The sequence below is a fragment of the Scylla paramamosain genome, chromosome 43 (genome assembly GCF_035594125.1).
Source record: "Scylla paramamosain isolate STU-SP2022 chromosome 43, ASM3559412v1, whole genome shotgun sequence".
NCBI lineage: Eukaryota > Metazoa > Arthropoda > Malacostraca > Decapoda > Portunidae > Scylla > Scylla paramamosain.
This window is the reverse complement of record NC_087193.1, coordinates 8907284-8934783: the sequence shown is the minus strand read 5'-3', so window position 1 is coordinate 8934783 and position 27500 is coordinate 8907284. Positions and strand designations below refer to the sequence as shown.

At 42.2% G+C, this 27500-nt stretch overlaps 1 protein-coding gene across 1 annotated transcript in view; it reads right to left on the bottom strand.

Moving 5' to 3' along the window:
* LOC135093585 (uncharacterized) overlaps nucleotides 1-27500 on the bottom strand; it is a 136799-nt gene that overhangs the window by 76763 nt on the left and 32536 nt on the right. The window contains exons 5-7 of the mRNA XM_063992977.1: nucleotides 13920-14052; nucleotides 3655-4001; nucleotides 1666-1788 (exon numbers count right to left, since the gene is read on the bottom strand). Coding sequence (XP_063849047.1) covers nucleotides 1666-1788; nucleotides 3655-4001; nucleotides 13920-14052 — 603 coding nt within the window. The remainder of the gene's footprint in view (nucleotides 1-1665; nucleotides 1789-3654; nucleotides 4002-13919; nucleotides 14053-27500) is intronic.

The window sequence follows — 27500 nt, the reverse complement described above, 5'->3', positions numbered from 1 at the left end:
AAGGTGGGGAGGCAGTGCACTGGGGCCGCTTAGCACTGACCAATTTGCGAGGGTAACATGGGAGTAAGAATGCCTGAGGAAGCGTGGAGTTAGTGGCGGGCTGTAATAATGATGATACAAGGAGGCACGTCAGGGGGAGATGAAGTAGAGGCGTCCTGCAAGGGATCATCAGAGCAAAACGTCTAGGGATAATTTCCTTAGGATGGATCACCGCGGGGACTGTCCTGCTGGCTCGTTCGTTGTCCCCGCCCCGCCGTGCTTTGCCTCTCCTCGCCCCGCCTTGCCTCGACGCCCCACTACCTGCGTGAGGAAAGGTGTTCGGCCTCCGCTAGTGTGCATAATTATACAGGTGTGTGTGCGGTGTGATGGCCGGGTAATGAAGCAATCCCCTGCAGACAACGGAACACAAAGGGCCCTCAGAAATACATCGTCCAGGCCCTTGCAGTATATTCAAGATGTTCTAAGTCATATTTATAGCATCATGCAACTGTGCCGCTTTGCAGGAAAACACTGGACGCTCCTGTTTAGAGGCGTGGATTACAGAGCGCCCCTGTGCCACACGTCCTCCTAATTGACAACTGGCATGAAAATATCCTCAGATACATTCTTCCTGTATACTTGAACCTCCCCCTTGCGACAGTGGAGAGAGAGAGAGAGAGAGAGAGAGAGAGAGAGAGAGAGAGAGAGAGAGAGAGAGAGAGAGAGAGAGAGAGAGAGAGAGAGAGAGAGAGAGAGAGAGAGAGAGAGAGAAAGCGTTGTGTTTGCATTTCAAATTAAATGAAAGCTATATGGATTTTTGTGAATGCACCCATTCAGCAACCCACCCACCTACACACATGCATGCACACACACACCACCACTGAAAATCGTGAACGCTGTACAGACAAATGTGTAAGATTGTGACTAAAATTCATGCAAGCACTCAGGGTGAAGACATCCCGCCAAGTGCCCAGATGAACACTCCAGAGATAGCAAAGGTCAAGGGTTGGGAGGGCGAGAAGCGTAAAGAAAAAATAAGTGATAAATTTTTCCACGAATGTAACGAGAGATCGAGAGAAAGAGTGAGAGAGAAACACAGGCGTCATAGTTTCGAGGTGCGAAGAAGATAAGGAAGACTCGCCGTTGTGTGAGTGGCAGAATAATTGAGTCTCAGAATTCGTCGTAAGTCTTAAGAGACAAAAATATAAAGAAAAATAAGTTTTGCAAATGTTAAGGGTGACATTCATAAAAGCGTCACCTACACTCAGTCTTTCAGTGCCACGTGTCGGAAAGTGGAAAGAAAAACAGTTAACATTGGAAAGTGTGATTAAGAGAAGGAAAAGCAAAACATGTTAAGGAGAGAGAGAGAGAGAGAGAGAGAGAGAGAGAGAGAGAGAGAGAGAGAGAGAGAGAGAGAGAGAGAGAGAATATTGTAAGGTTATGACATTAAAAATATACATTACCTGATACCTCACCTGAAAAACACGCTTAGAGAGAGAGAGAGAGAGAGAGAGAGAGAGAGAGAGAGAGAGAGAGAGAGAGAGAGAGAGAGAGAGAGAGAGAGAGAGAGAGAGAGAGAGAGAGGGTTTTGATGTTAGGATGTATTTTAAAGGCATACATCACCTGACTATAAAAAGAATAAATAAAAAAAATATAAATAAATAAATAAATAACGCCACTGCTTACCATTACGAGTCTCACAGATGAGGGTTGGCGCCTGGCCCTCGTGGAAGAGACCCACCACGCCGTCCCTCTCCTTATCACCGCTCTCCCCCATCCACCACTCCACGCTGAGCCTCACCGGGGGCACTGCAACACACAGGAGGGTGCCCACCAATGAAAAACACAAATACTCACGCACACACGCGCGCCAACTTGGGAAACTGTGTGTTGTGCTAGAAATAGGCGGAAACTCTGTCATTAAAAGATATTAGCTGCCTCTTTACCTGCAATAAAAGCCGCCTGCCTGGTTAAAATAAGAAAGAAGCTGCTGGTTTTTTCACTACGAGTGGTGGGGAAAATAGAACACAGACGTGGATGGGGAAATTAAAGGTTACTTAAGATAATGAGAAAAAAGGGAGAAAATAGGGGACTCTGAGCTAAATATAAGAACGAAGGTATTAATTTCGAGCTAAGGGGTAAATATATAGAACATAGGTACTTGTGAGTGTTAGGAGATATTAAACATGCTTAACATGATGAAAATAATAAGAGTCGAGTAAAACAGTTAATAATTACGTAGAAGGAAACAATTGATTTTAAACTAATTGGAATAATAAATAGATCATGGTTGTAGATGTTAGAACAACTGAAATTTACTCAATACAGAAAGGGGAATCAGAAAAAAAGTCATAGTTAAAGACAAAAAAAAAAAATCATAGCAAAGGAAAAAGTAAAACACAAAGGTGGATGTTGGGAAAATTGTTACAGTAAAGAAGAAAAAAACAAAAATATTAGAGTTCTAGCTAAAAATAGGAATGGAGGTATTGATTTTGACCTGAGTGGCCGGAGGAACAGTAGGCAGACATGACACTGGAGCAAATTAACACAGTGACGAATACAAACAAGGACAAGAAAACAGGGAGACTCCGAGACAAAAAAAGATCCTGCCTGCTTTGGAATAAGAGTACAAAAAAAAAAAAAAAAAAAAAAACTCATTGCTATAGGTAAATTAAACGTTACTCACAGTGAAGGAAGAAAGGAAACAAAATACAGAATAATAGGTGGATTCCAAGTATTCGTTAATGAAGTGTAATAATGTTGAAGACCAAAACTCGAGCTGTACTTTTAATCTACACCCTACTGCTGCCAGGGAAAAGGTGCCTGGAGGTCGGAGGTTGCACGGGCTTAGCTGCGCAGGCCAACACTGAAGGGGAACAAAAGGAAGCCATTGTTTCATTACAGTAAATATTTTTCTACCCGTTGCCTGTGCCGGGAATGTACAGCGTTGCAATTTTGATATGCTTCATGTGTATATCTATCGCTTTGCTGGGCGTCCTCTCGCTCCCAATGGCGGCGCGGTGATGATTGCTGTTTTAACGTCCTTCCTTTTGCATTACAATAGAAAGAGAGTGTAGTAGTGATTTGGATTTTTTGTTTTTATTATATTTTTTACGCGCCGTTCTGCTCTGACGGGAGCGGTAGAGGGTGGAAAAATGTATTGCAGCTATGGGTTTTGCATTCAGGCTTCCCAAAAACCTATTCTCCCATTTATCCGAAACCAAAAAACGGTAACATGACGAAACGCTATAAAAAATAATAAAAAAGTAAAGGTATTCAATTTCTGTAAACCATCATTGAAAAAAAGAAATGGACTACGCATGTATAAATACTGGTTGTATCTGTAAAATGTGAATATAAATGATAGTTAGTACAAGGGAACGATTAATGAGTCGAGAGCTGCTTTTAACTTACTACAACTGGGCAGAAATATCGATAAGGGAGATTAATGCTGCCAGGCTACCAAGGCGTAAATCCAGGAACAAAAAAAAAAAAAAAAAAAAAAAACACCTAGGCTCTGGAATGAATATTGAAGAGAAACAGCAGAGGATAGAACTGGGGGAAGAGTTACACACACACACACACACACACACACACACACACACACACACACACACACACACACACACACACACACACACACACACACACACACACACACACACACACACTTACCTACAACAGTCAGATTCACCCTGGTGTTCCTGGTGGGGGTGAGAAGGAAGTCAACACGGCAGCGGTACACAGCCGAGTCATTTCTCTCCACGTCCCTCACCATCAGACCCACCGCCTTCTCGTTCCCCGCGGCCTCCTCGTCGCTCCCTGCCTCCCCATACGCCGGGGCATACGAGGTGGTCTTCTGGCCGTATCCTAGCCTCGGTCTGACCCCGTGGCCGTAGTCAGCGCCCTCCGCCACGCCCACATCCATCTCTGCCAGTCTCAGGAAGGCGCGCTGGGCAGTGGAAGCTGTGTTGTCCCGCCATATTTGAGGCTTCCCACTGGCCTGTTCCCGATAGTCCACGCTGGGGGGAGAGATTGCGTGTTAGAGAGAGAGAGAGAGAGAGAGAGAGAGAGAGAGAGAGAGAGAGAGAGAGAGAGAGAGAGAGAGAGAGAGAGAGAGAGAGAGGGGGGGGGTATAGGGATAGGGAAGAGATAGATAGACAGACAGACAGACAGACAGATACCGAGACAGTTAGAAACGCATTACTATCGGTGCGAGGAAATTGATTCTCCCTGAGTCAGGGTTGATTGGCAGCAGCGTGTGTGCCGACGGCGATTCCTAGGTCAGCACTTCACCAGAGAGAGAGAGAGAGAGAGAGAGAGAGAGAGAGAGAGAGAGAGAGAGAGAGAGAGAGAGAGAGAGAGAGAGAGAGAATGGGGTTAGTTAATCATTGCACCTTATGTTTCTTGTTCTATTTTTTCCCTCTTTACGTTTAAATCTACCATGCTCTGCGAGATGTGTTTCATACGTCGTGTTTTCTTCTCGTTTAAATTTCCTCGCCATATTACGTGTTCCAGGCGCCTTAACGCATTTCGAAGTAATCCAGTTTACCTGACAGCTACAAAATTACTTCATCACTCATGTACAGGAAGCAGTTACCTCCTCCTTTCTTCTTCACCGAGACTCATTTCCACCCATCTTTTGCACCACACCACTCCACCACCTCTCCTGAACCACACTGCACCACACATCTTCCTTACAAGTTGCCAGAGCAATTCTCATCTTTATAGAAGCACAGAATTGCCTTCATATACCATTTCTTCCATCTGCTATACCTTCTTACTGTTCACAATATGCCACGCCAGATATATACCACTATACTATATAAGTCACTACAGTTTGTTTATCCTTCTAGAACTACGTGACCTTCTCTTACCTCTCCTTCCATCACCATTCCACTATACCACACTGTATTCCTTGAGGTGCCACGGTGCCACTTACCCTGTTACTCTAGAGCCACGTAATCTCATCCCATTTCCCATACCCACACGCTGTACTAAAAAAAAAAAAAAAACGCACTTTAGATTCTAAAACACGTCCCGTACCCCATATTGATTCAAAAGGCTGTAGTTGAAGTTACACAAATTTTTAAGTGTTTTTACGGTTGTAGTGGGAAGGTTTACGAGATTTCTACAGTGATAAGAGGAACATTCTTAAGAACCCGGCAAATCCTTCTTGTGGCCTTTCAAAATAGTCGTGGTGAGAGAGCATTGTTTCAGAATACGGGCCAAGTATACTACACTATAACACCACATCTCATGCCCACCACAAAGGGTACACCACACGCAAGAAAGTTACGGCAGCGCTATTCAGCCTCTTAGGGACACGAGAGCGCCTCATTGCAGCCTTTAGTCACCCTTCAGACTCTCACCACTCACCGGTACTTCAGTGCCAATGCTTTCCTCGCCACTCACGCGCCCAACCCATCAGGCGGGGGCGTGAAGGCGGTGCGGAAAGGACGTGAGGGATGGTTGTGGAGGCGACGCTGGGGTGAGGGCGGCGCGAGGGATGTGAAGGTGATAGTAAGGAACAGGAAATTTGAACTCCATGTTTTTTATTTATTTTTTTTAGTTCATGTGCCTATTTTTCTTCAGATGGAGTGTCAAGTTATTGCTGCATCGCCTCTTTGAGTCTTTCCCTCATGTGAATTTTTCCTTTTTTTTTTTTTTCTTTGTCCGCCATTCTTACTTCATGCTTTTTTGTTCGTCATTCTTACTTTATGCGTGTTTCTATCATGTTATTTTATTTCCTTCCTATTTGTCGTGTCTCTGTGAAGGGAAAAATGGCTTCTATAAAACTGAAGTGCCTCTGGAGCTTATATTTTTCGCCCATTTATTATTTTCGTGTTTCAAGGTTAAGCTTTTTGCCTTCCTTTTAATAATATTGTTTTTTTATGAAGGCGAAAGAGGATAACATACTATTTCTGGAGGTTTTGAAGCTCAGTTCTTTCTATCTTACGTAGTTTCACTGTTTTTTATGAAGAGGAAAACTGGCTTCTTTTAGTCATGTACCACAAATCTCCCAAGTTAAATTTCCCAAGTTAAATTTCCAAAGTTAAATTTCCAAAGTTAAATCTCCCTTATGAACGTTCCTACGACCAGATTATTCCTTCAAAACTAATTTCCCAGTGAAACGCAACATCAGGTCAAGATTTCGCCACAGATGGAATTTTTGCGGAGACTTACTCTTTTGGAATTTGCGTATAAGGTGGTACGGCACTTTTGGGCGTGTTAGAGGGTTAGCGCACGCATCTATTCCCTCTTCTTGGCTCCCGCGTGTCAAAGGGATACAGATGGGAGCAATCCACGCCTTGCAATGGACGTAAACTCGCGTGGGCTCGGCGTCTCGCAAGGCTCGGGTTTTCGGTGCTAAATTGTGCGTGATGTACAAACACCATTTATCTCCTCCCTGTGTCGTGGATTGCCGCTGTGAGCCCCCCTTCCTCCTCCTCCTCCTCCTCCTCCTCCTCCTCCTCCTCGGGTCCCTGGGTGCGTCTGAGGGAAGCTGAAGTGATTTTTAGCCTGCGGACATAGCCAGTGCGTGTCCGGTACATGTCTGGTTCTTATTCTGACACACTTCTGCCCACACCTCCATTATTTTCCTTTGACTCCAGATGAAGTCGCTGGTTTTAATGATTTTTATGGTTTACAGTGACTAATTAAGATTTTTTACATTATTAACAGGAAGAGATTTTTCAGAACCCTACTAATCATCTCCGTGGTTTCTGGAAATAGTGGTGGTGAGAGAGTGAAGGATTTCTTCCCGCTCATCATCATCATCATCATCATCATCATCATCATCATCATCATCATCATCATCATCATCATCATCATCATCATCATTAGTTTTCGTGATTCCGCTCCTGTATAAAGATTTGTTTTCCTTTTAATCTTGGCTTCTTATTGATTTCCAGGAATGTTAAAGTAAAACACACACACACACACACACACACACACACACACACACACACACACACACACACACACACACACACACACACACACACACACACACACACACACACACACACACACACACACACACACACACACACACACACACACACACACACACACACACACACATTTTTCTTTACATAGCGCGTTTATTTGTTTTGAAGATAAGGGATCAAGATATACTGTAAATATTATCCCATATCTATCGGTGGTCCTGCTTCCTTCCCTCTCCCTCCCTCTCCCACCCTCTCCCTCCCTCTCCCACCCTCTCCCTCCTTCTCTCACTCTTCCAACAACTCTCAGCTTCCTCCTTCCCTCCTCCTCTCCCCCATCCACCAGCCGCACATCCTTTCATCTTCTCCAAGGGCAGGTTCCATTTAAACTTTCAATCCACCCCACTCCATAACAAATAGGAAAGCGATATATGTTTATAGAATCAGACAGTGTTTCATGTTTGAGGATATGTGACACAACCGCCATTGTTTGCAAGTTTATCCCTTCTCTTATTTTGATCGTAATGTGAATAATATTATTAGTGTTGGTGGTCGTGCGTTTTAAAGTCTCGTTTTTGTGTTCGGGAGCCTAAAAGAAAGAATACAGTATTTCAGCGTATCACTGTTTTTTGCCGCACGTGTTGTTACAGATTTAAGCAGCTTTCGTTGTAGTGATAGCGGTATTGTTCTGGTATAGGTGGTATTGGCGAGTGGCACTGGTACTTTCACTGCCACGAGAGTAGACACAAAGAAAACGAGCATTTAGTACCTCGATTTTTGTGATGATTGTGTGCTGAACTCCCTCCCCAGTATAAAAATGACAATGGCAGCAGGTGGAGTGTGGCACTGCGGTGTTTGTGTGGCAGCGGCATCAGCAGCAGCAGCGAAACAAAGGAGGGGGGACTTGTTTGCTACAAATTCGAAATGAGAGATGGAAAACATGCGTCCCATTTATTTCAAGCATTTGCATATCAGGGAAACGCTGACTAGCACTGAGGGAGTAAGTATTGTGCATATGTCTTCCGCTGACTTGCCTTTGCTGACGGCTGAGGAGGAGGAGGAGATGGAGGGTTAGGAGAAGGAGGAGGCAAGGAGACACAAAGAGAATACAAAATCAGCACATCTAGTGACCTTTACGAAGCTGCTTGTGATAAACTACTCTATGTAACCTTAAGTAAGACACGTGAGGGTAGGAGAGTAAAGGCGAACACTGGGGACGAGGAGGAGGAGGAGGAAGTTGATACTGCTGAGGAAGACCTTAAGTTTTTTATTAATCCCATGTGGGTTATTAATGGGTGATGGGGGAACACGGGATAGAGGAGGGAATAAAGAAGGGATAATTAAATAAGATCACCTCAGAACTAGATATTTTCCTTCTCACGGTCGTAATTTTGTAGGTGGAAACATTGTGACAGGGAAAGGTCGCAAAATGTGTTGGTTTATATCTAAAAAAGACGCGTTTTGTTAATTGTGAGTTCAGAGAGAGAGAGAGAGAGAGAGAGAGAGAGAGAGAGAGAGAGAGAGAGAGAGAGAGAGAGAGAGAGAGAGAGAGAGAGAGAGAGAGAGAGAGAGTTAATTTATATAAGAAAAAAACCCTGTGAAATGTGACCATAGTTGATGCTCGTTTATTTACCAAATGGGGAAAAAAGGAAACTTAGGTGCGTGCTTGTAAATTAAAGGTAAAAAAAAAAAGAATGAAAATAGAAAAAGAAAATGTAGAAATATATTTGTATAGTGACCTGTGTATGTGTGTATGTATGTATGTAGGTGCTGTACTGTAAATGTTATGAAATGTTTACAAAATATTAATGAGAGAGAGAGAGAGAGAGAGAGAGAGAGAGAGAGAGAGAGAGAGAGAGAGAGAGAGAGAGAGAGAGAGAGAGAGAGAGAGAGAGAGAGAGAGAGAGAGAGAGAGAGAGAGAGAGAGAAATAAGGAAAGATTGCAGCTGTGATTAGCAATACGAACTCCTGCGAGGCAAAATATGAACCTGTGCTTATTCCAGTGAGTGGGAAAAAAAAACATCCTAACGAAGACAGATTGAGGGACGAAAACCACCACCACCACCACCACCACCACCACCACCACCACCACCACCACCACTGTCATCACCATCATACCGCTGCCACCAAACTGCAATTATTTTTTTCAGGAGCATAAAAGCTTCACAACAAGCTTCCTCCACCAACAGTTTGGAAATACCCGGCGGGGACGAGAGAGAGAGAGAGAGAGAGAGAGAGAGAGAGAGAGAGAGAGAGAGAGAGAGAGAGAGAGAGAGAGAGAGATGGAGGAGTTATAAGCTGCGTGAAGGAAAAGGGAGAGGGAAGGGGAGGAGAGAAGAGAGAGGAGAAAAAAGCAAGAGGTGAGGAAGGGGAGTGAGAGGGAAGAGAAGAAGGGGATGATGGACATGAGGAAGGAGAGGAGAAGGGAAAAAAAAAGAGGGATGTGAGGGGGCAAGAGTGGAAGGAGAATGTGTGGGATGACAAGGCGTGGAGGAAGGGAGGGAAAAAAAGGGGAATGGAAGAGGAGGAGGAGGAAGAGAGAGAATCATGGGATGGAGCTGAATAGAGTTAGGAGCTCTGGCTTATCTGTACTGAGAGTCTGTTGCTGTCTGTTGTTGCTGTATGTTGTTGTCTGTTGGCGCTGTCTGGTGTTGCTGTCTGAGGCTGTTGTGTGTTTGTTTCTGTGTATTATTGCTTCTGTCTTGCTGTCCGGTGTTGCTATCTTGTTCCTCTCTGTTGCTGTCTGTTGTTGTCTGTTAATGCTGTCTGCTGTTGCTTTCTGAGGTTGCTGTGTTTGTTGCTGTCAGTTATTGCTTCTCTGTCTTGCTGTCTGGTGTTGCTGTCTGTTGCTGTATGTTGCTCCTGTCTGTTGCTGCCTGGTGTTGCCGTCTGTTCTCTAACGCTCTGACGGTTCCTGCCTCTTTTATGTGCTCGCGGAACATACGATGCGCGCAGCGAACGAGACTCCAGGGGTCAAATGAGCTGCTGCACCCGCCTCCCGCGTTGCCATGCCGAGGAGCTGTAGGCGCGATTCGCTTTTTATGTGAGTGTGCGTGTTTGAATGTGCGTGTGTGTGTGTGATTTGATTGTTTTCAGGGTCAAATGAGCTTCCGTTATTTTTGGTGTTTGCGCGTTGCTATGTCGGTTTTTTTTTTTGTTTCGTTTTTTTTTAGGGCATTTCATTCGCGTATATATATTATTATTCTCCCGTCTGGTTTTATTTTTGTTTTTCTTCTTTTCCTCATGGTCGTATTTGTTCAAAGTTTGGCAGTTTCATTTACGATTTTTTTTTTTTTTTGGGGGGGGGGGCCGGGTTCAGCTTCTACTATTATTTCTTTTTTCAATTCAAGATTGCTGAGGATTTTTTTTTTTTCTACAACGGCGGATACATTCGAAATACCCCGCTCAAAACAATGCTTGCTTATTTTCCTGCTATGTAAATTTTCACTGCTTTTTTTTTTTTTTTTTTAATTCCCTCGTTTTTCACTCTGCGCTAATGGCACTTCCCGAGTACCGTGGCCCGTAGGACTGGTCCCTTACAGCTGTCGGTAAGTGACACCTGCCTCGATCCCCGCCTAATGGTGAGTGGCAGGGGTAAATATATGCCGGGGTGATATTTGGCAGCAAGGCAATCTCCTTGCTGACTGTATTGTTGTATTGCCCCGAACACTGAACCAACCCTGGGAAGTTTGCTGTTTTGACTATTTGTGGCTCTCTCTCTCTCTCTCTCTCTCTCTCTCTCTCTCTCTCTCTCTCTCTCTCTCTCTCTCTCTCTCTCTCTCTCTCTCTCTCTCTCTCTCTCTCTCTCTCTCTCTCTCTCTCTCTCTCTCTCTCTCCGTCGTGTCCTTCTCTGTTTATTCCGTTACTTCCGTTTTCCATTTTCTATTCTGATTTTCTGCTGTTTATACTTTCTTTTTCCATTTTTCCTTTTTTCCATTCTTTTATATTAATTTTCATTTTGTTTTTTGGTTCTTTTATTTTTATTCCTTTACATTCCTTCTCCCTTTTCTGCTATTTGCACCTTGCTTTTCCTTTCTTTTATATACAATTTCAATCTCTCTCTCTCTCTCTCTCTCTCTCTCTCTCTCTCTCTCTCTCTCTCTCTCTCTCTCTCTCTCTCTCTCTCTCTCTCTCTCTCTCTCTCTCTCTCTCTCTCTAACACTTTTGCACACTTCTATAGCAATTTCCATTTTGGTATGTTTCACTTCCTTCTCCTTTCTTCCCCACAGTACAATCTGCAATATCCAGTTTGTTATATATATATATATATATATATATATATATATATATATATATATATATATATATATATATATATATATATATATATATATATTTTTTTTTTACCTATTTCCATTCTTTCTTTTCTTTTCGTTCCTCCTCCCTATACCCCTTCCATTTCTTACCTTCTGTTGGCTTATTTACTCTTCACCCACTTCGTGTTTTCTTCTATTCCTTTCTGTTTCTTTTTTCTTTTTATTTTTGTCATTATCAGTTTTTTTTTCATACGACCCCTTCACTTTTTTACTTGATGTTCTTTTCTTTTCTATTCTCCTCCCCTTTTCCTATTATTTTATTTATTTTGTCTCACCTTAACAGTTTTGTTGCTACCTTTCTTCCACTTAATATCTCGTTTCTTCTCTTTTCCTTCTTTTTACTAACAATTCTCTTCGTTTCTTTCCTCGTTTTCTCTTTCTCTTCACTCTCTGCCTCCTCCCTCTTCCTACACCTGCTGTGCCGCGTCAGTGCCTCAATCCCCTCGGCTCTCAGGTGTCAGGTAATACGAGTATACACACCTTACATGTTCGAGTCCCAATCCCTGGTGACCTGCCCCGCTTTCCCACTCCCATGTCTCAGCGCACGGAGAGGCAGGTTAGGTTAGGTCAGGTTAGCTTTAATTGGGTTGGGTTTTGTTGGGTTGGGTTGGGTTGAGTTTGGTTTTGTTGGGATCGGTTTGGTTTGGTTAGATTAGGGTAGGGTAGGTTACATGTGGTTTGGTTAGGTTAGGGTAAGTTAGGTTAGGTTAGGTTAGGTTAGGTTAGGTTAGGTTAGTTTTTTTTTTCTTTCCTTTTTTTCAGTTTTTCAGGTTAAGTTAAGTGAAGTTATGTAAGGTAACGTTTTCTCAGAACATTCTAGAGACACTTTGCGCTAACTTTATTAATTTCACACCATGGCGAGAGTGGAAGGACTCGTACAGACCCTGAAGGAACGTCAATAAGGCAACAGATGTAGTGGCCCTTGCCCTCACATATGTCACCCATCCACCACCACCACCACGACCACCACCACCACCACCACCATCACCACCACCAACACTAACCACCACCCACCTTGCCATCATCCCGCTGGTAGCTATATTTACCGTGGAATTGTCTTCTTCCTCTATTTCTCGCTCTATCACCTCCACGACGGTCATAAAGCTGGCTGTTATGTCGGGAGTTCCGCACGGAGGCCCTCACACGGCTGGTAGAGGTCCCAGGGCTGCGTGTTTTATGTCGCAAATAATTCTGGCTTCGCAACCTGGTCTTGTTTTTCTCCTCCCTCTGTGTTCGTTGGGTAAATATTTCTCATTGTATGTGTGGGTGGGTGGAGGTATGTGTGTGGGTGTGTCTTTTATTTCATACAGTTTATATCAAATGTGTTTTGTTCTTGTGTGCAATTGTGGTCTTTTCTTTCGTTATTTTTTTCTTTTTCCTTTTTTTTGCGTTGTTTTCTACTTTGTGATTTCTGGTGTTTTTTTTTCTTTTTTCTGTTTTGTATAATGTATATATTTGTTTCTTTTTTTCTTTTTTCGTTTTGGCTTTTTATGTTTTGTGCATGATTGATGTTTTGTTTTCATATTTGCCTTGGTGTTTATGTTTATTCCTCGTTCATATTATGTAGATTGGAGTAAAAATAATTATAATTTACATCAGAATCTCTAATATGTTAGTGTTTGACATTTTTGTATTCTCTCGTTTTTGTTTTTGTTTTTTATTATTTTGATTTTATCTTTAATTTGTTCGTTTTAAAATATTTCCTGCTTGCGGTGACGTTTATACTTTTAATGTCAACTAAATATAAGAATAACTTGTCTCACAGTATAACTCCACCTTTTTTTCATAATATTATTCATTTTATACACAAATACATTTCGTAAAGCGTAATCACCTGTAATCACCTGGCGAGGCTTAACACCCCCACCTGCTCCACTGCACCACCACACTGCCTAACCACACGGCGCACCTCACCCTTATCCCATCCACATCCATTTTCTTTTCTATTATAGTTTGGCCGAATAGATTCTTCCTTATCGAGACCAACGTAATTAAATGGACCTTAATCTATTGTACCCTGCCTCCCTCCTCCGCTTCTCCCCGCTAACCCTCTACTTTCTCTCACCTTTTCCCCTCTTCTTCCCCTTCCCTCTTCCCTTCCTGTTTCCCTTTCTCTTTCTCTTCTTCGTACCCTCTTGCCGGTCTTCGCAATCCTATTTTTAGTTCCATTATCTTTATTTTTCTGTTATTGTCTTTTTTATGACTTCTTTCGGTTATTCGTATCTTATTAACATCGGCTTCTTCCTTTGCTTTCTTTTCCTTTTCTTTCTTTGTTTCATTGGCTTTCTTTCCATTGTTATCTTTTCTTTCTTTTATCTTGCTCTTCCTAAGCTTCTATTCCTTTTCTTCATGTCCTTTTCCTTCTGTCCTTTCTTTCGTTCCCTACCATTCCCTTTCTTTTCCTTTCTTTTTCTTCCCTTCTTCTCCCTTCATCCTATCCTTATTTTCTTTCCTCTTTTTTTCTCGTCCCCAAGCCATCCTTCCTTCCCTTCCTTTCCATTGCAATACCTCCCTAATTCTCACCTAACCTACCAATCAAACCTGCCGCTCACTTACCCTTCATTTCCCTTTCTGTCCCTCTAGTAACTGTGCTCACCCACCTCAGTTATCTCACCTCCCTACCTGAAATCACGTTTGCTTATGCAGTTCAAATGTCACACCTGTCTAAACTTACCTGAAGAGGGGAGTGTGCGTGCCCTCCCGAAGCCACATCACCATCTGCACTGAGTCTTTGGGGAGGCGGATGCTGAGGTCGCAGGGGAGGAGTGTGGTGTGTCCTGCCAGCGCCCACACCTCCCTCGCAGGCACTGGGGAGGAGAAAGGTAAGCGTGTTAGTTTATCCGATGAGTGGTCTAGGTAGGTTAGGTGTTAGGTACTGTTGTATATGTACGTGTTGATACCTGTTATTGTTGTGATATGTAATTATTGATTTGGAATGGAAGGAAAGGTTATGTTAGTGATTTGTTACAATTACAAAAGGGATTTCAATCTGCAACATGTTTTTTTTTTTTTTGTTCCTACTATATAAAACTACTCTTGATTATTGTACTGGAGGTAGCTGGCTACAGTCTGAAAGGTGCAAGAAGGTGATAGTATTTGATCATGTGGTAATGTGTTATGTGGTGACGAAAGCACAGTTAAAAGGATGATAACACAACTCTGCTTCTGTTATTTTTTGTCGCTGCTGTTCATGTTTCACGAAATTCTTCAATATGTTGCTTTTGCAGCGATAAATGCAAATTAGCGAAATGAAATCATGAAGCATCACTCACTCGCTCTCTTGTGTAAGGTATTTTTGAGTGGATTGCTCTATTTCCTGAGAGAGAGAGAGAGAGAGAGAGAGAGAGAGAGAGAGAGAGAGAGAGAGAGAGAGAGAGAGAGAGAGAGAGAGAGAGATAGAGAGAGAGAATGGAGGGTGGAACGGAGTGAGTTGGATGGGAGAGAGTTTGAATGGTTGTATATTTGTTCTGTTCACCGAGTTTGAACCCACTTCGATTTTCCTTTTCAAATTTGCCTCACAAACAGACGCTAACGAAAGTTCGTTCCGTGTTTTCTATGCGATGGAGACGGACAATTTGCATAATAATAGGCTTACATCAGGCTTCAGTTGGCGAGCCCATGTATAAATGTATGAAAGACGATGAAATTGCGTGATTTTTGTGATGGTTTTAGTGTGTGATTCTCGCCACGACTCCGCGCCCTTCCATCATCGCCTTGCAGTGGAATAAATGGTCCATGATGTTTGTATGATCGTGGCTTAGCGTGTTAAGGTCATGCAGCTTTCCTTCACAACTCATCTCTAGTCTTTTTTGTTTCTTTCACTTTTCATCGAGCAGTATTTTAGTCACTTTCTCGTTTCTCTTTTGTTTTTATTTTTTTTGTGTGTTTTTGTTTATTGCAGTGCTTTGTTTGCTGTGTTGATATTATCTTTCCGCCATCTGGTCTTGCGATTTTTACTCTTTTCTCCCTTCTTCCTTCCTGCTTTTTTTGTATCTTTATCCTTGTTTTTTTGTTTGTCTTCTCTTCCCCTCATCGTGTTCTTTTTCCTCCATTTTCTTTTATTCCCTTTACACGTCCTCGCCCTCTCCTTCCTTACCCCCGAGCCTTTCTTTTCCTATCCTCTTTCTTTTTTTTTCTTTCTTTTTCACGTCAGGAACACTGTACGTTCCCTTTTAATCTCACTCACCTTCCGTAGCACTCTCGCCAACTCAATTATCTTCCCTCCCACTTAACATTTTATTTACTGTCATGCATTTCTAAGTCTGGCATTAATTTTTTTTTTACCTAATCTTGACTCTTTCGCACTCACACTCATTCATTTCTTAACTTCATTACTCAAAATATTTCTTTCTCTACCCTCTCCCACTCGTTAATCTCACATTCATTTTTCATCCCACTGCTTCTCACTTACAGCATTCCTCTCTCTGCCTTCATGCATTTCTTAACCTCATTACTCACAATCTTCCTTTCTTTACCTCCTCTCAACTCTTAAGGGGGAGGAGGATCTCGACAGGGAGGGTTTTGGAAGAGGAGGAGGAAGATGTGGAGGTAAAGGTGAAGGAAGGGAATGAAGGTCTCAGAAGAAGAAGAAGAAAAAAAAATGGAGACAAACAAGAAAGGGTAAAGAGAGAACTTTCCCTCCCTCACTCATTCTTTAACTTAAATTTTACTCAACCTACACTCTATTCCACAGTCACAGTCGTTTTTTCCCACTTTCGTTCTATTTTTAACCTCGTACTCACACTTATTGCTTTCTTTGCCCTACCTCTCCATCACTGCCATTCACGCTTACTCAATCTGCACTCTGTTCTTGACCCGGAGTTTCTTGGTACGTTGGTTTAGTGGTTGCAAAGATGAGGCGTGTGATAAGGACTCAAGGTTTATTTCCTTCCTTGGGTTTTTTTTTTCGTCACTGCTTTAGTTATGGCGTGTTATGGTGAGTTTCTGGGTCAATGGCGCAGTGTTGAGTGTCTAGGGCTCTGGGAATGAGTGGATGTGTGATGTAACGCTTGAGTGGTGTTTGTTATTTGGGTAAGCTTAGAGAGAGAGAGAGAGAGAGAGAGAGAGAGAGAGAGAGAGAGAGAGAGAGAGAGAGAGAGAGAGAGAGAGAGAGAGAGAGAGAGAGAGACCTTTTTCATTCTCCTTCATTATTCTGATTTATTCTCATTCCTTGGTCTTCTCTTTCATCGTCACTTATTCACTTACATTCTTTGTCTCTATTATCTTCCATTTGCTCTCTCTCTCTCTCTCTCTCTCTCTCTCTCTCTCTCTCTCTCTCTCTCTCTCTCTCTCTCTCTCTCTCTCTCTCTCTCTCTCTCTCTCTCTCTCTCTCTCTCTCTCTCTCTCCTCTCCTCTCCTCTCCTCTCCTCTCCTTTCCTCTATTCCTTTATTGACCATTATGCTCGTATAAGCTACCTGCTCTTCCTTTGTGTTCCTTTGTGGTTTCTCAGTATCCCAAAGCCCTGTGCTAACCCAGCCCATCCCAGTCCCTACAATCAGGCTGTCTGCGCCCCTCAGGCACTGAAGGATCGTTAGGCCGAGGTATTAGAGCAGGAACAGGAGGAAGGGAGACCAGGAAGGGAGAAAAGGGGTGAGAGGGAGAGCAAACCCATACCAAAGGCAGGGTGGAGAAACAGGGAGGACAACATAAGGAGAAAGGAGGAGGAATAGAGGGGAGGAGGAGTAAAGGGGTGAGGAGAAAGGTAAAAAGCTTGCTAGGTAACGTGAGCAGAGAGGAAAGAGGAAAAAGAAAGGTAGTGATTAAAGAGGAAGGAAGGGACGGGAAGGAGGAAATAAAGAGGAAATAAAGGAATAAGGGGAGTAGAGAGAGATAGATAGATAGATAGATACATAGATAGATAAACAGATAGATAGATAGACAGATATACATATAGATTGATAGATAGATAGATAGATAGATAGAAAGAAAGAGTACCAGCAACATCACAATCAATACACGTCCGATCTAGAAAAAAAAAATAAATAAAATAAAAATAAATAAAAAATAACGCGTAATAAAACGTAAAAATTCCTGTCATTATAAATTTTCCAACTCTTATTTTTCATGTTCCAATAAATCAGTATGTATTGGCGTGCAGCTCCCTAGTGAACCGCGATAGAAGGGAAAAACATGTACACGCGTGCGAGTGTATAAATATTTTGAATGTGGGGGGGGGGGGATCACACATAAAAAAAAAAATAAATAAATAAAAAAAAAAAAAAAAAAAAAAGAGGGACATTTCAGCATTAGGTAAATCCCCGCAAAATTCTGCTTATTGGAGGGGATTAATCTGACGTCCGTGCTGTAAATCTTCGCCTCATGCACGAGATTTACATAGTCTGGCGTGATGACCGAGCCTCATGCATGAATAAAAAAAGAGATAGGGAGAAAAAAGCTTAAAAAAAAAAAAAGGTAATATATGATGAAGGTGATAGATGGCTACTCTCCTTTGTCCCTAGTACGGGGAATATATATTTTTTAATTCATGTATGCATTTGTATGTCTGCCATTCTCATTGTGCTCGTTTAATTTTGTTCCCGATCCATGAAATTTTACGCCCTGGATATAAAGAGCCGTGCACGTGACCAAGCATGGAATGAACTAAGCATGACTGAAAATTCCTATACTGACGAAGGTTTGGTGACTGTGGGAATGCCTGGCAGAGGGATGTGAGACGCGTGAGTGACCGGTGGACGCTGCGGACAGGTTAATTAAGAGTGGATGGGAAAGTTGCAACAGGTGAAGAATAGGTGTGTCTGCGCGTGATAAGTAATTAAAGTGATAAATATGAAGGGGGAAACAGTGCAAGTAACGGTAAGTAGATGATACGAGTATGTTTATGAAGGGAATAATGGCGAGGGATGCTGTGAAATGTGGGGGAGTTAAGTGAGCTTGTGATGCGCGCACGCAAGCACACACACACACACACACACACACACACACACACACACACACACACACACACACACACACACACACACACACACACACACACACACACACACACAGAGAGAGAGAGAGAGAGAGAGAGAGAGAGAGAGAGAGAGAGAGAGAGAGAGAGAGAGAGAGAGAGAGAGAGAGAGAGAGAGAGAGAGAGAGAGAGAGAACATAACACACACACACACACACACACACACACACACACACACACACACACACACACACACACACACACACACACACACACACACACACACACACACACAGAGAGAGAGAGAGAGAGAGAGAGAGAGAGAGAGAGAGAGAGAGAGAGAGAGAGAGAGAGAGAGAGAGAGAGAGAGAGAGAGAGAGAGAGAGAGAGAGAGAGAGAGAGAGAGAGAGAGAGAGAGAGAGAGAGAGAGAGAGAGAGAGAGAGAGAACATAACACACACACACACACACACACACACACACACACACACACACACACGGCAAGAAATATGAATTGATAAAAGAAACTCATTCGTAGAGATTCTGATCTTTACATTAAAAAAAAAACACACACACACACACACACACACACACACACACACACACACACACACACACTTAAGATTCTTTATGTAGATAGACCTGATATCTTAAACAACATTCTTAAGTTACCGCTATCTCTGTATCCTCTTTTTATATTCGCACACTTGGCAGGCTTAAATAACGTGTGTGTGTGTGTGTGTGTGTGTGTGTGTGTGTGTGTGTGTGTGTGTGTGTGTGTGTGTGTGTGTGTGTGTGTGTGTGTGTGTTATGTAAGCGGGGAGAATGGAACGAAAAATAGAGAATAAAGACGAAAAAGTTGAGCGGCGCTTAAAATAAATTACAAAGGAGAGACAGTAAAAGAAGAACAAGTGAAAATATTAAGCATTTACTTTGTGTTTATGTGTACGCGTGAAAGAAAGTCAATGTAAAAAGGAGCAAGAATAAATGACTCCATCTTAAAGAGCACTTGAAAGAAGTTAAGATTAAGAAAAGAAAGGAAGTAGTGAAAGAAAATAGAGAAAGAAACAAGTAAAGTGAACTATTTTAGCTGTTAAATCGTATGTTTATGTTTAACCTTTAATGAAACCACTCCCCTGAAAAGAAATATAATACTTACAGCGAAAGAATGCCCTGTAAAGAACACTGGGTGGGAGTTGAAAGTTTGAACAGAAAAGAAAAAAAGTGAAAAATTACAAGTAGTTAAAGTGTGTATGTGTGTGTGTGTGTGTGTGTGTGTGTGTGTGTGTGTGTGTGTGTGTGTGTGTGTGTGTGTGTGTGTGTGTGTGACCGTGAAAGAAAACAACAAAAAGAAAAGAAAAACGAAGAATAAAGACCATAAAACTAAAGAACACTTCTGAGCTAAAAAAAAAAAAAAAAGTGAAACAAAGAGACAGAGAAACGCTAAAAAAAAGACAATAAAAGAAAAACAGATACAAAGAAGTGGGAAGAGGAGGAGGAAGAGTAGCAACAGCAGCAGCAGCAGCAGCAGCAGGGGACAAGCGTTATTAGTGCAGGAGGTTCTAAGGTTTACAACGAGGAAGGAAGCAAGATCAGGAGGGAGTGACGCCGGTGGGGGGGGGGGGGGTAGAAGTGACGCAGCCTTGGCGGGGATGATCCTTATGCTCACCATCCCAAACTCGTGTCAAGTCAGCTGCCGCGACAGTAATATCAACTTAGGAGGAAAAGTTAAAATTGGGGATCAAATTGAAAGCCAGACAGAGCCTCAATATATAGCAGAAGCACGACCGTGTGAATATATATACCTGTGTTATAGCTGTCTGCCCTTATTACAAGGCCCCCCGTCAGAATCCGTCTCTGTTGGTAGCTGGGAAAAATTACTGTCTTTATTCTCTCTCTCTCTCTCTCTCTCTCTCTCTCTCTCTCTCTCTCTCTCTCTCTCTCTCTCTCTCTCTCTCTCTCTCTCTCTCTCTCTCTCTCTCTCTCTCTCTCTCTCTCTACTGTTTATTTCAATGGAGGATGAAAGAGACGAGTATCTTCAACTTTTTTTATTTCTTTCTTTTTTGTGTTGGTGTTCATTAGTGTGTGTGTGTGTGTGTGTGTGTGTGTGTGTGTGTGTGTGTGTGTGTGTGTGTGTGTGTGTGTGACTCTGTCTGTTTTATGAAGCGTCGGAGGAAGGGAGGAAGGAAGGCGGAAAAGACGAAGAGGGAGAGGATGAAGAGAGAAGGATGATAAAAGCAGACAAGGAAGAAAGAGATGAAGAAAGGAGGAAGGAATGAAAAGGAGGAAGAAAGACGTGGGAGAGGAAGAAGAAAGAACAATAAGAAAAGAGAGATAACTGACGAAGAGGGAGAGGAAAATAGAGAAAGAAGATAGAACGAATTGGAGACACACACAGAGAGAGAGAGAGAGAGAGAGAGAGAGAGAGAGAGAGAGAGAGAGAGAGAGAGAGAGAGAGAGAGAGAGAGAGAGAGAGAGAGAGAGATAGGAGAACAGAGGTAGGAAAATAGGGAAGAGGGAGAAGGAATGGGAAGCGGAAGGAAGGAATGCAGGTAGCGAGGCTTGTTACGTCCGCCAGAGTCCTGCCATCACGTCCTCGCCTCGTCCCTTTAGGTAAACGGAAGCACGAAATTACTTCACGGAATCACAGCACAATGCATTAAGCAACACAGCCCGCCGGTCTCCAAAAGCATTCTGCGCGCGTCGGCCTCACCATAATTTTTCATCGCATTCGTGAATATTCAAAACTAAGAGTATAAATATGAATATCCTTAACGAAACGGTTTTACATTAATTTTCGTCATAATTTCCTTATCCGGTACACCTGGGCGGCAGTAGCGAAGCGTTACGATACACACGGTATGGCTGGTGCGCCGCTTACCTGTTATCACCTTAATGCAGCGGACCGTGAATTTCGGGTTAAAATGGAGTAGAGTTGCCGTCACGCTGTTGATGGACGAGTCACGAACTGCAGCCCGGCACGCGAGATTCCGCGCTCACTATTGTTCAAACATGCACATCGGTTTTTACTTATTCATTGTCTCTTTTTCCACTCTTTGCTACCTCTCTGTTGTGGAATTGTCCCTCTTTCCTGCTGTGGCCCTCTCCTTTCCCTCCCTTCCCTCTTTGTTATTTTACTTTTAATTGCTGTTACACTCATTCACTCTTTCATTCTTCTCACTCTTCTGTAATTTACTACTCCTGTTACTCACTTTTACTCATTCACTCTTTCACTCTTTTCATTCTTCTGTAATTCACTGCTCTTGTTATACACTTTTACTTTTTTTCACTGTTACTCTCAATCTTTCACTTCCCCTCTCTTTTACTGTCACTTTTCACCCTCCTGTCATTTACTGCTCCTGTTACTCACTTTCATTTCCACTTTACTCTTTTTCACTGCCTTGTTGTTCTCTTTCACTGTCCAGCCGTCCCCTTTAACTCTCCTGCCAGTCATTTTCACTATCCTATTTATTCCCTTTCACTACTTTATTACGCTGTCCTTTATTCCTTCTCGATATGCTGTCTCTTATTTTATTCTTCCTGTTGCTATTTTCATTACTTTGTTCTCCATTCACTGTTCTATCCTTCCCTGTTAATATTCTTCTGCCTTCTTCTTTTTCACTTCTTTGTTTTCTTGTTCTCTTTTTTTGCTCAGTGCTCAATAAAACAAAACATCCCGGGAGCTGAAGGCAGACCAAACATAACTACTGATCTGGGGGTGATAAGGATGAGGAAGGGGATGAAGAAGACCAGCAGATTAGGGCGAAGGAACGTGATTTACTGAAGGTTAGGCTTATTCCAGAAATGACAGCCTTGTTTCCCACATGACGTAGTGGTGAGCGTGGTGGTAGTAGTAGTAGTAGTAATGGTAGTTGTTGTTTTATGTGTAGTGCTGGTGAATGTATGATAACAGTTCAATTTGTACTAGTCTTTCTTGGTGATGGTTATGACAGTATGTAATATAAGTAGTAGTAGTTGTTGTTGTTGTTGCTGTTGTTGGTGCAGTTATTGTTGTATTATTTTTATTACTTTTATACTTTTTACTGGATTTTGACAGTAACAGTAGCAGTAGTAGCAATTGTTGTTGAAGTAGTTATAGCACTAGTAATAGAAATAACAGTAATGGTAGAAATAGAAGTAGTGCTGGTAGTAGTAGTAGTAGTAGTAGTAGTAGTAGTAGTAGTAGTAGTAGTAGTAGTAGTAGTAGTATCAGTGTAGCAGTAGAAGCAGCGCAAACAACAACGTAGCCTCCACCACCATCACCACTAGTAGCAGTAGCAGTAATCGCACAGTTTATATCTTCTCACACGGACCATCGCTTTCTCTGTGTCCTCTCCCCTCGCTGCCTGATTCCCCTCTTACAGGTAAAATATTCACCTGGACACATGCATTAATCTTAAACGTGCAAAGCCGAGCCTCGATATATGTCCATTCTCTAAATGCAGGACACAGTAATTGAACGCGCGAACGAATGTTATACTCCACCTTTTAATGGGAAATTAGTTTTGCCATCGAAAGGCCACGCACGAGGGCACACGAGGGCTTTTGATTTTATTTATTGTTCACTGTTTTAAAGAACGCGGCGGGAGGGATCAGGGAGCGGTGAGAGAGCGTAGATCAGGGGGACATTTTTCAGCTTTCGGTGTTGGGGGTGTGTTGTACTCTGCTCCTGTCGTGATGGGGAGGAGGAGGAGGAGGAGGAGGAGGAGGAGGAGGAGGAGGAGGAGGAGGAGGAGGAGGAGGAGGAGGAGGAGGAGGAGGGGAATGGGTAGACGAGAGCTCCATGGGAATAGTAGTGGTGTATTAAAGATCGTAGTAGTGGTAATAGTAGTAGTAGTAGTAGTAGCAGTAGTGGTAGTAGCGTTAGAACTGGATGCTGTATACCAGTCGGATATCCCCCTTAAAGAGAGAGAGAGAGAGAGAGAGAGAGAGAGAGAGAGAGAGAGAGAGAGAGAGAGAGAGAGAGAGAGAGAGAGAGAGAGAGAGAGAGAAATAAGAACAACAACCCATTAGGGAAAAATTTGTAAGGGGGTACAGGTGACTTTTACAAGCGACCATGATATTTACACGCTGCGGTTCGAACGAGAAGAAACTCCAGGACGGTTTACACTCATTTTCACTTTTGGGAGCGTGAGGGCGAAGGCGACGCTTACAGGGCACGATGAAGGGGAAGGCCAGATGTGTTTGAGAGACCTTGGTGTGTTGTTTAGGGGAAGTTACGAGGGAAAAAATGTTGGGAGCTATCCTGCGCATCCTTACTGTGTGTGTGTGTGTGTGTGTGTGTGTGTGCTGAGGGACTAAGTGTTTTCTTCCATTCCAATACTTTCATTTTCTTCATTACTACGTGCAGTGTGATTTGCTGTTCACACTTTTGCTGCACTTCCATTCGCCTTTCTGTTGAATTAATTTCCTGCACCATTAAAAGGATTGACCTCGGCAAAAACCCTTCATAACCTTTAAGAATTATTCATGTATGTAGTCGACAATGCAGGGAATCTAGGTAGGTCAGGGGCTTGAGGTACATTACATAAAATTTGTATTGCTTTTTTTTTTCTGTCTCTCTCGACGCATAAACCAATCAGTCATTCAGTCAATCAGTCATTCAGTCACTCAATCGTGTTTTTCATTTTGTGTATTCCGAATGAAGTTTGAAATATCCTTGTTAATAAAAGTAAGGACATCGAAACCAAATATCAGTCAATCAAAATATCAATCAGTATGTCAGTTAGTCAATCAATCAATCCTGCTTTTTCTTTTCTATATCAATGCTCAAGGCCGTGTGGAATATCTTTCTCGAATAATAATAATTCATATGAAGGTAGGTAAGTATACATATTAATTACTCTCGTGTTTCTCTTTAATCAAGGTGGAGTTTAGAATATCCCCGTGAATATATACACAAAGAGGAATGCTTCGTTTTATATATATGAGAATACGTGTGAAGACAAACAGACAATACATGCATAACTGGTTAGTGGCGAGTTTGTTCTTTTAAATTTAGTCCGGGAAAAACAAAAGCATGTCTATATTTAAGTTATATGACGCGAAAAAATACGTTTCCAGAAATCCGCACAGCTTTTATTGTCTCGAGGTCGCGTCAGGGTGAATGCAAAGCGAATATGAAAGTTTGTCCAGTGCAGGAATTCAGTGGTTCTCACATGCCCTTTGTTGTTGTTGTTGTTGTTGTTGTTGTTGTTGTTGTTGTTGTTGTTGTTGTGAAAGCATCATCAAAACTGCCATGTTGCTTATCCTTGTTTTTACTACTACTACTACTACTACTACTACTACTACTACTACTACTACTACTACTACTACTACTACTACTACTACTACTACTACTACTACTACTACTACTACTACTTATACTGTAACGACAACTACTGAGACCACAAAAGTAATAAGCTTATATTCAAACACCGTGCTGTCCATTGCTTCAAATTTATACAGCAACAAATACAATAAAAAAAGAACGTCTATAAAAACAGTATAACGCGATACAAGCTAAAACATTTACTGATTCGACATATAAATAAAAAAAGACTTTCCCTCTCTACTATTCCTCAACTTAAAAGGAAAAGAAGATTAAAAGAAGTACATAGATATTTCTAACCCTTTTTCCTTTCCCTAGTGGTGGACAATGGAAAAGGATAAAAAAGGAAGGGGTAAAAAAAAAAAGGAAGGTTTTAAGGGGGTTTTAGGGCCAGGGAGTTGGGGGAGGAGAATGGCTCGTCAGGTTCCTTTTTTTAATGTGGGAGTAACTTTTTTTCCCGCGTCCATTCTTTTCAGCCCCGAACGCCCCGCCTAATTAATTACGAGGTGGGCGTGAGTTTTTGTGCGTGTCTGCGCCTCTGCTCTTCCGCCCCCTGGATGAGACCATGTGTTATCCTGTTATCAGTCTGTGTTATTGTTACGGCCTAGAGAGAGAGAGAGAGAGAGAGAGAGAGAGAGAGAGAGAGAGAGAGAGAGAGAGAGAGAGAGAGAGAGAGAGAGAGAGAGAGAGAGAGAGACTGACTGACTGACTGACTGACTGACTGAATTAACTTTTGCATTTTTCTCAAATAGCGATATGGAGAGGGAAAAAATAACGAGAGAAGAATGTTTATTGCAACAAAATATGCCAGGAGGATAACACAGAAGTATGAGAGAGAGAGAGAGAGAGAGAGAGAGAGAGAGAGAGAGAGAGAGAGAGAGAGAGAGAGAGAGAGAGAGAGAGAGAGAGAGAGAGAGAGAGGAAATGAACTAAAAATAAAATTGCTGAAATGGAAAATAAATAAAATGGAAAAGAAAAACAAAAAAAAAACAGAATGAGCAAATAGAGAGAGAGAGAGAGAGAGAGAGAGAGAGAGAGAGAGAGAGAGAGAGAGAGAGAGAGAGAGAGAGAGAGAGAGAGAGAGAGGAAACATTTGCCCCCCGTCACAGTTTGGGAAAAAGAATCGTTGGCAGTGAACGCGGAGTTATGGGCATGATAGATGTTGATTTGTTTATTCATCTGTCTTTATATCTTTGGTCAGGCGGGCGAGTGGTGCGTTTGTTTCCTTTTACTGCCCCGGTGGTACTGCGCCTTTGTCTGTGTGAGGGAAAGGATCCGGGGATAGAAGTTGTGGATGTGTACGTTTTCATTCCCCCCTTTTTTTTTTTTTTTGCTGTGGGTGAAAGTGTTTTTGTTGACATTTTCTTTTCCGTTTGTGTGTGGAAGTTTTGATTTTGTTTGGATTTTTTTTTTTCATTACGTGAAATGATTGATGTCCATTTTCGCTTCGTCGGTATTTTTAATTTTCTTTCTATTTATGTGAAAGTCTTGGTAAATTCATTTTTCCGTGTGTCAAAGTGTCGTTATTTTAATTTTCTTTCCTGTGTGAATATATTAACATTTCTATTTTTCTTTTATGTGCAAAAGTTCCGATGCTTATAATTTGTCTGTTTGTGATTTATCTAGTGGTTTTAAAACGTTAATTATTTGAATAATAAACCTTTTTTTCTTGTATTTTTCTTATGAATGATACATTTCTATTTTCAAAGTAGTCTGCTGTTCCCTCATTTCGGCATTCTCACTTACTGGAAACTTTAGCTTCTGTACTGTTGACTGTAAACAATTTTTGGGTAACTATTTTGCTCCCCTAAATAGACAGGACATTTTTCACATTTCAACTCATTTTCATCCATTTTACAAGCTATTTACTACACCCATTTGGGCTTTTGTTGATATTTTTATGCTTGTATGGCTTTTATGTAATTTTCATTAATATATTTTACCACTTACACTGCCCCTGTGTGTTGTTAGCGTATATTGGCTGTGTCAGTATCACGTGTGGAGGTTGGGAGCTTGTGGTGGTGGTGGTGGTGGTGGTGGTGGTGGTGGTGGTGCCCTACTCACGAGGCCACGCCATGAACACTAAAGCTAATAGCCAACACGAGCTGATATTAAGCCTCTTCTCCCGATGTGTGGCTCGAACAGGTCACAATAACAGGCAGGCGGGTGCTCCTCTCATACCACGCACCCATGGATGATTTTGCCAAGTGTGGTTTGAGAATTGCAGTATTTTAAGAGATGTAGCATTTTTCTTGAGTTCGTTATTACCAGGAATTGTTTATTTATTTTCTTTTTCAGACTTTCTCTCTGGTGTGTTACTCGTATTTAAAGATTAGGCATCCTTAAATCTTGTATTGTCTTTTTTATGGTGAATGTTTGAAAATGTGTCTTTATTTTTCGGGGTGAATATTTGAAAACATTTCTGAAAATCTTGTAGCATTATGTGCTGTTATTTATCTCCACCCTCACACCAGACCACTTCCCCTCTCTCTCCTTTTGTGTATTGCAAGTGTACCCTACTTAACACACACACACACACACACACACACACACACACACACACACACACACACACACACACACACACACACACACACACACACACACACACACACACACACACACACACACACACACAGAGCGAGGGGTGTACAGGTCTGTGTCTAGCTTGTAATGGGGTACTATTTACTTTTTGCGTCAAAGAGGAAGTGAAAGGGTATACAATGTGTTGGCGAATGAAAGGCTACAATGTGTCCGTGCGGGGAGTGATGAATGATATACTGGCGCGGTGAGTGGGTGGAGCAGGGTGACGCACGGTGAGTGAAAGTGGAAGAGAGTAATTTGCAGGCTGTGTGTGTGTTGTGTGTATCGTGCCCTGTGATGTGAGGATAGAAGTTTGTGGCGGAGATTACAACTTCTGCTAGTGCTGGTGCTGTTGCTGGTGCTTCTGCTGTTAATGTTAAAAATGTTATTGTTGTAAAGATGTTTGATTAAAGTTCCTGCTTTCTTTCTCTATCAAGTGTTCATTAGCTGAG